General features: G+C 42.6%; 1 protein-coding gene across 1 annotated transcript in view; it reads right to left on the bottom strand.

Moving 5' to 3' along the window:
* Positions 1-12,092, bottom strand: part of UNC5A (unc-5 netrin receptor A) — a 554,915-nt gene that overhangs the window by 269,630 nt on the left and 273,193 nt on the right. The window contains 1 exon segment of the mRNA XM_044277435.1: positions 9,044-9,295. Coding sequence (XP_044133370.1) covers positions 9,044-9,295 — 252 coding nt within the window.

The following is a 12,092-nucleotide window of genomic DNA, read 5'->3' as shown; positions in this document are numbered from 1 at the left end:
GGATCCCAGACTTCTTCTCACGCTTTAGGGCCCCTAAAAAGCCAGGGCAGTATAAATACCCCACATGTGACCCCACTTTGAAAAGAAGACACCCCAAGGTATTCAATGAGGGGCCTGGCGAGTTCATATAAAAATTTTTGGGCATAAGTTAGCGGAAATTGATTTTTTTTTAGTTTTTTCTCACAAAGTCTCACTTTCCGCTAACTTGGGACAAAAATTTAAATCTTTCATGGACTCAATATGCCCCTCAGCGAATATCTTGGGGTGTCTTCTTTCCAAAATGGGGTCATTTGTGGGGTGTTTTTACTGCCCTGGCATTTGAGGGTCTCCGCAATCATTACATGTATGGCCAGCATTAGGAGTTTCTGCTATTCTCCTTATATTGAGCATACAGGTAATGAGATTTTTTTTTTTCCGTTCAGCCTCTGGGCTGAAAGAAAAAAATGAACGGCACAGATTTCTTCATTCGCATCGATCAATGTGGATGAAAAAATCTCTGCCAAAAAAAAAAAAGGAGGGGAAAGGCATCTGCCAGGACATAGGAGCTCCGCCCAACATCCATAACCACTTAGCTCGTATGCCCTGGCAAAACAGATTTCTCCATTCACATCAATCGATGTGGATGAATAAATCATTGCCGGGATTTATTTATTTATTTTTTTATATACAAAGTGTTTGCCAAAGCATTGGAACACCGCCTCCTCCTCAGCTCGTATGCCTTGGCAAACGTATCTTTTACTGCAGAGTAGAAATCTCGTCTTGCAGCGCTGCATACACCGACTTGCATGTAATCTGACAGCAGCGCAATGCTTCTGTCAGAATGCACATCAGTGCTGCAGCTAGTCGATCGGTTGGTCCACCTGGAAGGTAAAAAAAAAAAAAAAGAAAAGAAAAAAACCAGGCCGCAACACAATAATTTTATTAACTTTGGAACAGAACATATAAACTTTAACTTTTTGAACTAAACATTAACCTTTTTGCTTAGTGGTTTTTTTTTTCATTTATTTATTTTTGTTTTTTTTACCTTTATAGAACAAACCTCTCCTTCCCCATGGGTCAAATCACCCAAAGATGTGGCGAAGTGCGTTATGCACTTTGTCCCAGGTGAAAGGAGAGGTTTGCAGCAGCTGTGAGTGAATGGGCCCTAATAGCCCTGTGTGCCTGTCCTGGTGAGATGTGATCCCTATGCTAGGTGTACCTGTGTGTGGTACTTCCGGAAACACTCCCCTAAACTCCCCTTGACGTTCGGCAGAAGGGCTCAAATGATTTTGTACAAAATGTATTTGCTAAGCATCTCTAAGTTATTAGCATAGCACTTGCAATGTAATATACCTTTGTACTTTGCTTTTAGTTTGCAGAGTGCTGTTGCACCATGTGTTTGTCAGATATCTGCAGCCACAAGCAACGTGCACCTGCACATTGGGATGTGCTGACCCCTCCCCTTTTTGTTTATAGTATTATGTATAGGAGTTGTGGCTGACTCCTATGGTCGTGCACTCCCTCCTGCCCCTCCCCTGCCTCGCAGGCTGAATTTAATTAGACTGAGTACATAGTCTGCTCAGCATGCATGCTGGTATTTGTAGCCCCTGGATTCAATGAAGGCCATTTTGGCTCCACATAGACAAAAATCAAGGTGGCCCAGCATGCATGTGGGACCTGCACTTTCTGGATCCATGGTCGCTGTTATGGCACCCAACAGGTGAGTTTTAGTGTTAGGACCCTTCTTATAGAGGTCGCCTTGACGTTCGGCAGAAGGGCTCAAATGATTTTGTACAAAATGTATTTGCTAAGCATCTCTAAGTTATTAGCATAGCACTTGCAATGTAATATACCTTTGTACTTTGCTTTTGGTTTGCAGAGTGCTGTTGCACCATGTGTTTGTCAGATATCTGCAGCCACAAGCAACGTGCACCTGCACATTGGGATGTGCTGACCCCTCCCCCTTTTTGTTCCCCTAAGCATAGGGCAGGGTGGTCAGGACAGTCAGGACGGAAATAGCGGGTGTCATGCCTTATTCCAATCCTGCTACAGACACAACATCTTTTTCGGGGTGACGGTTGGGTTGAGGTACCGGCAACGACATTGGGGAAATGTCGCTCGTGTAGACGGCTAACTACACTGGTGGATGGGGCCACGGAACTTCCTGGGTACAGGAGGTTCTCGATGATTTCTTCCTGAAATTTGAGGAAGGATCCAGTTCTCCCAGCCTTACTGTAGAGAACAAAACTATTATACAGAGCCAATTGAATCAAATATACAGACACCTTCTTATACCAGCGTCTGGTGCGTCGGGAAACTAAATACGGAGACAACATCTGGTCATTGAAGTCCACCCCCCCATGTGAAGGTTATAATCGTGGACTAAGAGGGGCTTTTCAATGACACGGGTTGCTCGCTCAATTTGGATTGTCGTGTCTGCGTGAAGTGAGGAGAGCATGTAAACGTCACGCTTGTCTCTCCATTTCACCGCGAGCAGTTCTTCGTTACACAATGCAGCCCTCTCCCCCCTTGCAAGACGGGTGGTAACAAGCCTTTGGGGGAAGCCCGCGCGACTAGTTTGCACTGTGCCACAGGCGCCAATCTGTTCTAGAAACAAATGCCTAAAGAGGGCCACACTTGTGTAGAAATTGTCCACATAAAGATGGTACCCCTTGCCGAATAAGGGTGACACCAAGTCCCAGACTGTCTTCTCACTGCTCCCCAGGTAGTCAGGGCAACCGACCGGCTCCAGGGTCTGATCTTTTCCCTCATAGACACAAAATTTGTGGGTATAGCCTGTGGCCCTTTCACAGAGCTTATACAATTTGACCCCATACCGGGCGTGCTTGCTTGGAATGTATTGTTTGAAGCCAAGGCGCCCGGTAAAATGTATTAGGGACTCGTCTATGCAGATGTTTTGCTCTGGGGTATACAAATCTGCAAATTTCTGGTTGAAATGGTCTATGAGGGGCCGAATTTTGTGGAGCCGGTCAAAAGCTGGGTGGCCCCTGGGACGGGAGGTGGTGTTGTCGCTAAAGTGCAGGAAACGCAGGATGGTCTCAAATCGTGTCCTGGACATAGCAGCAGAGAACATGGGCATGTGATGAATTGGGTTTGTGGACCAATATGACCGCAATTCATGCTTTTTAGTTAGACCCATGTTGAGGAGAAGGCCCGGAAAAGTTTTAATTTTGGAAACTTGGACTGGTTTCCACCAGAAAGGCTGGGCATAAAAGATTCCCGGGTTGGCGGTTATAAATTGTGTGGCATACCGATTTGTTTCGGCCACGACTAAGTCCAAGAGCTCCGCAGTCAAGAACAGCTCAAAAAATCCCAGGGCCGAACCGATCTGAGCTGTCTCAACCCGAACTCCAGACTGGGCGGTGAAAGGGGGAACTACAGGTGCGGCTGAAGTTGGGGACTGCCAATCAGAGTTTGCCAGCACCTCAGGGATTCTAGGGGCTCTACGGGCCCGTCTTTGCGGTGGCTGCGACAGGGTCACTACTGCTCGTGCCACAGTACCAGCTTCAACTGCCCTTCTGGTGCTCGCCACTTCACCAGGTTGTACAGCAGTGCTGGTACTAGGTCCAGGAAGGGCTGCGCTGCTGGTGTATGCCTCACCACGTAATCCGACAGCACCAGCCCCACTCTGCTGCTCTTGAAGCGGATCCTGCGCAACCTGTGGTCTAGCGACACGGGGCCGGGTACGCCTGGTGCTATCAGGGACCTCAGCCTCCTCGTCCGAACTTTGGGTCAGAGAGCCACTGCTTTCTACAGGTTCGTATTCTGACCCGCTAGATTCATCAGATGAGGGTTCCCATTCGTCATCCGACTGGGTCAGTAGCCTGTAGGCCTCTTCAGAAGAATACCCCCTGTTTGACATTTGGGCAACTAAATTTAGGGGTATTCCCTGAGACTACCCAGGAAAAAAAGCAAGCCTGTCTTACAAATGGGAGGCTAGCGAAGTACCGGAGGCCGCTGCGGTTGATAAAAAATATCAAAACTGATTTTTTTATCGCCGCAGCGCGTGTAAAGTGAATGTGCAGTGATCAAAAAAAATAAATGTTTTTGTCACTGCGGTGGGGCGGGCGTGGGTGAATGCACGTGTGGATGACCGATCAGGCCTGATCGGGCAAACACTGCGTTTTGGGTGGAGGGCGAACTAAAGTGACACTAATACTATTATAGATCTGACCGTGATCAGTTTTGATCACTTCCAGATACTATAAAAGTACAAATGCTGATTAGCGATACGCTAATCAGCGAATAAGGGACTGCGGTGCGGTGGGCTGGGCGCTAACTGATCCCTAAACTACCTAACCAAGGGGCCTAAACTATCCTAAAACCTAACAGTCAATACCAGTGAAAAAAAAAAGGGACAGTTTACACTGATCACTTTTTTCTTTTCACTAGTGATTGACAGGGGCGATCAAAGGGGTGATCAAAGGGTTAATTGGGGTGCAGGGGGTGATCTGGGGCTAGTGTGTGGTGTTTGGTGTACTCACTGTGAAGCCTGCTCCTCTGCTGGATCCAACCGACGAAAAGGACCAGCAGAGGAGCAGGGCAGACATATAACAGATCATATTTACTAATATGATCTGCTATATGGCTTCTGATTGGATTTTTGAAAAATCAGCAACCTGCCAGCCGCGATCATTGGCTGGCAGGTTGCTGACGAAATACTGCCTTAACTTTTGCCGGCCCGCAATGCGCATGCGCGGGCCGGCTCTGACCGAAATCTCGCGTCTCGCGAGATGACGTACGGATGCGTCCAGGAGGAGTAAATCAACCACCTTCCGGACGCATCCGTGCGTTAGGCGGTCCGGAGGTGGTTAATATAAGGATATTACAATGGTACCCCAGTGCAAGAGTTGCAAGGTTATTTTTAGTTATTCTTAGTGGTTCTTTTCCTTTAATTATTAGTTTTTAATGCAGTGAACTATTGATATAAGTTGATAATGTTACAGTTGCAAGAAAAAGTATGTGAACCCTTTGGAATGATATGAATTTCTGCACAAATTGGTCATAAAATGTGATCTGATGGATCTTCCTCTAAGTCACAACAATAGACAATCACAGTCTGCTTAAACTAATAACACACAAAGAATTAAATGTTACCATGTTTTTTATTGAACAACCCATGTAAATATTCACAGTGCAGGTGGAAAAAGTATGTGAACCCCTAGACTAATGACATCTCCAAGAGCTAATTGGAGTGAGGTGTCAGCCAACTGGAGTCCAATCAATGAGATGAGATTGGAGGTGTTGGTTATAGCTGCCCTGCCCTATAAAAAACACACACCAGTTCTGGGTTTGCTTTTCATAAGAAGCATTGCCTTATGTGAATGATGCCTTGCACAAAAGAGCTCTCAGAAGACCTACGATTAAGAATAGTTGACTTTGTAGATAGCTGGAAAGGGTTATAAAAGTATCTCCAAAATCCTTGCTGTTCATCAGTCCAAGGTAAGACAAATTGTCTATAAATGGAGAAAGTTCAGCACTGCTGCTACTCTCCCTAGGAGTGGCCATCCTTTAAAGATGACTGCAAGAGCACAGCGCAGACTGCTCAATGAGGTGAAGAAGAATCCTAGAGTGTCAGCCAAAGACTTACAAAAGTCTCTGGCATATGCTAACATCCCTGTTAGCGAATATACGATACGTAAAACACTAAACAAGAATGGATTTAATGGGAGGATACCACAGAGGAAGCCACTGCTGTCCAAAAAAAACAAACATTGCTGCACGTTTACAGTTTGCACAAGAGCACTTGGATGTTCCACAGCAGTACTGGCAAAATATTCTGTGGACAGATGAAAACAAAGTTGAGTTGTTTGGAAGAAACACACAACACTATGTGTGGAGAAAAAGAGGCACAGCACACCAACATCAAAACCTCATCCCAACTGTGAAGTATGGTGGTGGGGGCATCATGGTTTGGGGCTGCTTTGCTGCGTCAGTTCCTGGACGGATTGCTATCATCGAAGGAAAAATGAATTCCCAAGTTTATCAAGACATTTTGCAGGAGAACTTAAGGCCATCTGTCCACCAGCTGAAGCTCAACACAAGATGGGTGTTGCAACAGGACAACGACACAAAGCATAGAAATAAATCAACAACAGAATGGCTTAAACCGAAGAAAATACGCCTTCTGGAGTGGCCCAGTCAGAGTCCTGACCTCAACCCGATTGAGATGCTGTGGCATGACCTCAAGAAAGCGATTCACACTAGACATCCCAAGAATATTGCTGAACTGAAACAGTTCTGTAAAGAGGAATGGTCAAGAATTACTCCTGACAGTTGTGCACGTCTGATCTGCAACTACAGGAAACGTTTGGTTGAAGTTATTGCTCCCAAAGGAGGTTCAACCAGTTATTAAATCCAAGGGTTCACATACTTTTTCCACCAGCACTGTGAATGTTTACATGGTGTGTTCAATAAAAACATGGTAACATTTAATTCTTTGTGTGTTATTAGATTAAGCAGACTGTGATTGTCTATTGTTGTGACTTAGATGAAGATCAGATCACATTTTATGACCAATTTGTGTAGAAATCCATATCATTCCAAAGGGTTCACATACTTTTTCTTGCAACTGTAGCTAATGAGTAGGTGGAAAGAGAATACAATAATCCCTTGGACTCCACCCCAGGTTTAGCCCTAAGTCAAATTAATCAGCGATGGCCTTTTTGCAGAGTGCAAGTGATTTATCAACTTTTTCTGGAGGTGAACATTACCTACTGTTTTGCATCAGATGCAGACATGCATACTGCACACTGTCTTTCCCCAAGTATAGATATTACCCCCCAAATACTGCACACTGGAGACTTTTTAGGATCTGTCTCTACAAATTATAAAGGATACATACATGTAACAGAGCCACACACTATTGGGTGTCTACAATGTTGATTACAGGTAAAGTAATTATTTTAGTTGTACTCTTATAGATTAGGTCCCTGAAAGGTAACCCTTTTCCATCTACATAGAATTTGCTTACAAGCACTACTTAAAAGTTAGGTTTTCTAAAAGCTTTTTGCGTTTACAGTAGTTTCATAAAACAAATGTGTTAAGTGAATAATATTGTATTAATCAAACCAAAATTAAGAAATATTCCTTGCTTTGTATTTTGTAATTGGGAATGCCCCAAGCTTTGCACTGTCCCATTATGTATTCTAAGGATTTTAAAACTGAATTTACACATATTCCATAACTTTCCTTTATTAGGTCATACTATAACAAAAAGTTAACACATTCCCAGTAAAGAATTGTAACTATATTAAATTGTTAAATAATGCATTATTCTATTTCTTTACGAAAGGTAAAAATTTTTCCATAAAATCAACTTTATTAGTGTTAAAAGAGACATTTTTTCAAATGTAATGAATCATCATAAAATATTGTTTGAATCATTTTTTTATGTTAAACATATTTAAAATTTTTAATTTGATTTTATTTTCTCTCATTTTCTACGGCAATCTCTGTTTAAAATAATTCAATTCAATTCAAATGCAGTTTTTACAAAGAACACTGAGCATCACAATGAGCTAATTTGCTGATTCTGCTCTGCAGACATCATCCTCATCCTATAATTATTACAAGCAGGACTACAATGACAGGTAAGGATAGTTTCACTTCTGCCACATGTATTATGGCAGGCTGTTTTGGCAGAGAACAGCCTGCTGGAATTCTCTGGGTCCAGCACTGCTGGATGCAAAAGGAATGCCTGCCACCCCATCATTATGGGTCCAGCGGAGATCTGGCCACACTCTTGCATTCTCTGCTAGATCAGGCAGCCTGATCGTCAAGCCGCAGATGTGAAACTAGCCCAACATCTTTATATACTGTAGAGAACACAGGATTGGTCATTGACAATAAATGATGGACATAGCTTATCTATTCCCCTTCCTGCACAGTGATCTTTGCAAGTCATCCAGTAAGTCTATAATACTCTCCCAGGGATGTTATGAATCATCTACAGACACCAATTTTGTATAGCCATGTGGTTGCTGTGAAGACTATCTCCGAATTGCTGTAGACAGAGCAGAGAGGCGGTGCAAACAATATGGATGCCTCCATAATTACGTACAGAAAATAAATAAATAAAGGAAAACTCCAATGAGTCCTTCAGTTCTTGAACAGAGGGGATAAAAGAACCGCTTCTTTACAATTCGCTACTCAATGGAATCATCCATATGTTGAGAATGACTTCCTGGAATCATCTCTTTTGAGGAGCAGTACAGTTCTCAGCAAGTGATGTATCATAAAAATCTGTCAGCAGTTTTGGCCAAGACAAACTGCTGACAGCACTAAGTAGGGACAGGGGAGATCAGTACAAACATTCTTTTTATGGAGCTTCTAAAATATATATGAACTTTTTTTCTGCTACATTATGCTTCTATTGCGCTGTGAAGTGCACTATGCATTGAACTGCTTCACAGCCAGACCATCTGCTCTGAGTGACAGCTCTAGTGGTCTCCTGGTTTGATGTCACTCAGCGCACAGGATGTGGGTTGTGAAGCAGTTTTATTCAGAGAGCACTTCACAGTGAGCCCCGCCTCCAGTGCACTTTAAGAGCAGTATCTGGCAGAATAAAAATTCTATTTTAATACTAGTCTTGATGATAAAAGCCCCACAAATGGAATGTTATACTGCTCTCCCAAGCTCCTGTCAAGTACTGTCTGTAGTTTAGCCATCAGAAAACCCTTTACAGAAACTTTCTCATCATGTCCAATGCTCTAATGCTCACCATATCTAAATAATGTGTCAGAAAATTCTCTAACACAATTCTGTACGAAGAACCTTATGTCTAGTGACGTCAGTTGTGACTGTGGACTTCTGCTTGCACCTGACAGAAACATGTTGCATGCATTGTTTTTCTCTCTGGCTATGTCCAGCTATGGAAACCAGATTGGTGCAAAGTGTAAAACTTTGCCATCAGTTGTTTCTGGCTGGTGGCTGAAATCAACTGCTATATGTGAACCTGCCTCTGCTGTTGTGTACGTCGAGCTGGTGCTGTATGAGTAACAATAATGTATTTTGATGGACATGAATTGAATTTTAGAATTACCCGTGCTGCGGTCCGCACTGTGCTGAATCGCATGGTCACTCTGGTGGACCCACTCTCCATTGCATTTGAAGTAGATTTGCGTGGCTGGGGTTGCTTTGCAGCTCAGAGTCACCGGCTTGTTCTTCACAATGAAAACATCCTCGGGTTCTAGGAGGAAGTGCGGTAGCAGTTCCCCTCCTTGTCCTCCCAGACTTGCTGAACCAGGCACTGGCATGGGAAAAGGATTCACTGGCCCCGAACTCTGCTGGCAACCTGAAATCAGAGAACATGAGGAGGCTATTGAGTGTATTGGTCGCCTGCTGCGTGCACATTGTATGCATTAGTACTGCGCTACGTCTCTCCCTATCTTTCTCAATCACCTACAAGCCTCAAGCTATTTTATGCTGCTATATTCATCTTGTTATTGATTTTCATGTTTTAAACAATGACAAATGTTGCATTAAAAGATGTAATAAAAGATTGGACATTAAATGAAACTATATCCATGTTACACTTTCACAGACCGCTGGCTTCGAAATGTTTTCTTTGTTAACTATTTCCTTCCCACTAGCTGATAAACATAAAAAGTCCAATCCATTCAATGGATGCTATAGTCAGAAGTCTAGCCCCAAGTCTACTTATTATTTCGTGTCCGGTGGCACACTATTCTAATATCCGGTTAGGATCAATATCCAATATCAATTAATATCCAGTCCGGATCACTTTTTAGTAGTAATAGAGACAAAGCATTATAATAAAACAGTCAGAGCATGCCCTCATCTCTTTTCCAATGCTGTATATAAATCCTAAGTAGCTAGCTATATCCCACGTCAAGGTCATAATAGTATTTCTAAAGTCGCCTGTACACTTTCAATAGCTGTCAGTTGAATGCTTGTTTGGCTGACAGCTCTCTCTCTCTTGACTCCCCCATACATATACATGCTCAGCTGATCATATATGTGTTTTCAATGGGAAAAAAATGAGAAAAGCTCAGACATCTCTAACAAAAGAATATCTCCTGGGGGAACAAAAGGATTGGGCGTTTAAATTCAAAGAGCCTGATCCACCAACAGGATGATTTAAAGGCCCCCATACACATGAGATTGAAAATGGGCTTGGCCGACAATACTATGATGTGCATGGGGGGCTTTAGACCAAGGTTATGGAGACTTTGACATACAGTAGATATGCACACAGATATGTTCATTTTCACAATAAAATGATTGGCTATTATGCAAGTATCAGTACTGAAAAAAATACATCATACTATTCCTACAATTGCCCGCTTGTCACAGTTACTAGGCTGTATTGCATTCTTCCACTGCTAGAATCACATTTCATCTGTCATTATGGTATTTCTATTACTATAACATAGTAAACCTTGTTTTGTTGCAAATTTTGCACATTCACAGATCAGTCGGAGGTTACTAGATAGCTGGTCAGTAATTTATGGACATAAATACTTTTATTCAAGGGAAATGTCGCACTAAGATGAGAAGGGGATCCAAGAAGAGGTGCACCCACTAACAGACAGCACCCAGTCTGATAAAGATAAATAGATAAAAGAGTAGAAGTGGGGCACTCACTAAAAGTATAGGGATCTTGAATTTATTAAGGCAATAACATGGTAAAAGTACAATAACGTAATAAAATATCATATATCAATATTGCATTGAAGTATCAAAGTTACAATAAAAGGGGAGCAAATAAAATATGGTACTATCGACAATAGGCAATAAAATATAACAATAATAAAATGCAGTGAAAAAGGGTTGAATACAGTACTATATAGATATGTAAATTAATATGGATCCCGATAAATATGGTTAAAAGTGGTGAGTTCATATGTCAGCCATAGGGACATTCACTGATTAAATCCTGAGGAATAATTCCATGTAAGGTGATCAGCTCCAACAACCAGTCTTTAAATGGTTCTCTCAAGCAAGTAAAGTCAGAGTCCCGAGCATATGCAGCTAAAGAAGTTTTACTGGATATCAGTTTAGCTGCTGATACGCACAGCGGCGTCCCGCTGTAATAATGCGATCGCTTATGAGTGGGGTATACAAGTGCTTACCCGAGGCTTCTGGATAACGATTCCTCGTCACGGTGCATTGGTGTACGGCTCCGGTCTCAAGGATAGATGTCCTGTTTCAAAATTGGCGCCAGTTGAAATGTTTGTTGCACGCGGTATGAGTTACCTGCGTAGTACAACACCGATGATTCCGGTAATGACTCTGGCGCACAGGTGATGACTTCCAGGCTTCTCGGACTTGTAGACCCACTTGTCCTGGTGGGGGGGGGGATACCAGACGCGTTTCGGGGATTCACAAAGCAGACCCCTTCTTCAGTGGTTCAACCACAAAAACCAAAAACACTGGTTGTTGGAGCGGATCACCTTACATGGAATTATTCCTCAGGATTCAATCAGTGAATGTCCCTATGGCTGACATATGAACTCACCACTTTTAACCATATTTATCGGGATCCATATTAATTTACATATCTATATAGTACTGTATTCAACCCTTTTTCACTGCATTTTATTATTGTTATATTTTATTGCCTATTGTCGATAGTACCATATTTTATTTGCTCCCCTTTTATTGTAACTTTGATACTTCAATGCAATATTGATATATGATATTTTATTACGTTATTGTACTTTTACCATGTTATTGCCTTAATAAATTCAAGATCCCTATACTTTTAGTGAGTGCCCCACTTCTACTCTTTTATAAATACTTTTAGGCTTGGTTTTGCAGTTCACTAATATCAATGCTAAGACTTTTTTTTAAAGGGGTTTTCCAGGATTTTACTACTGATGACCTATCCTCAGGATAGGTCATCAGTATCTGATGGGTGGGGGTCCGCCACCCTTTTATGGGGCTGAGCGTGATGCCAAGCACAGCCGCTATACAATATACGATACTGTGCTTGGTAAGCATAGAGAAGGCCACAGCGCTCAGAGGAGTGCAGGTGCCTTCTCAAATAGCTAAATTGTGGGGGTTCTGGGTGTTGGAACCTCACCGGTCAGATACTGATGACCTATACTAAGCATAGGTCATCAGTA

Source organism: Bufo gargarizans, chromosome 2, assembly GCF_014858855.1.
Source record: "Bufo gargarizans isolate SCDJY-AF-19 chromosome 2, ASM1485885v1, whole genome shotgun sequence".
NCBI lineage: Eukaryota > Metazoa > Chordata > Amphibia > Anura > Bufonidae > Bufo > Bufo gargarizans.
The sequence above is the reverse complement of the archived record's forward strand: the minus strand, read 5'-3'. Positions and strand labels throughout refer to the sequence as shown.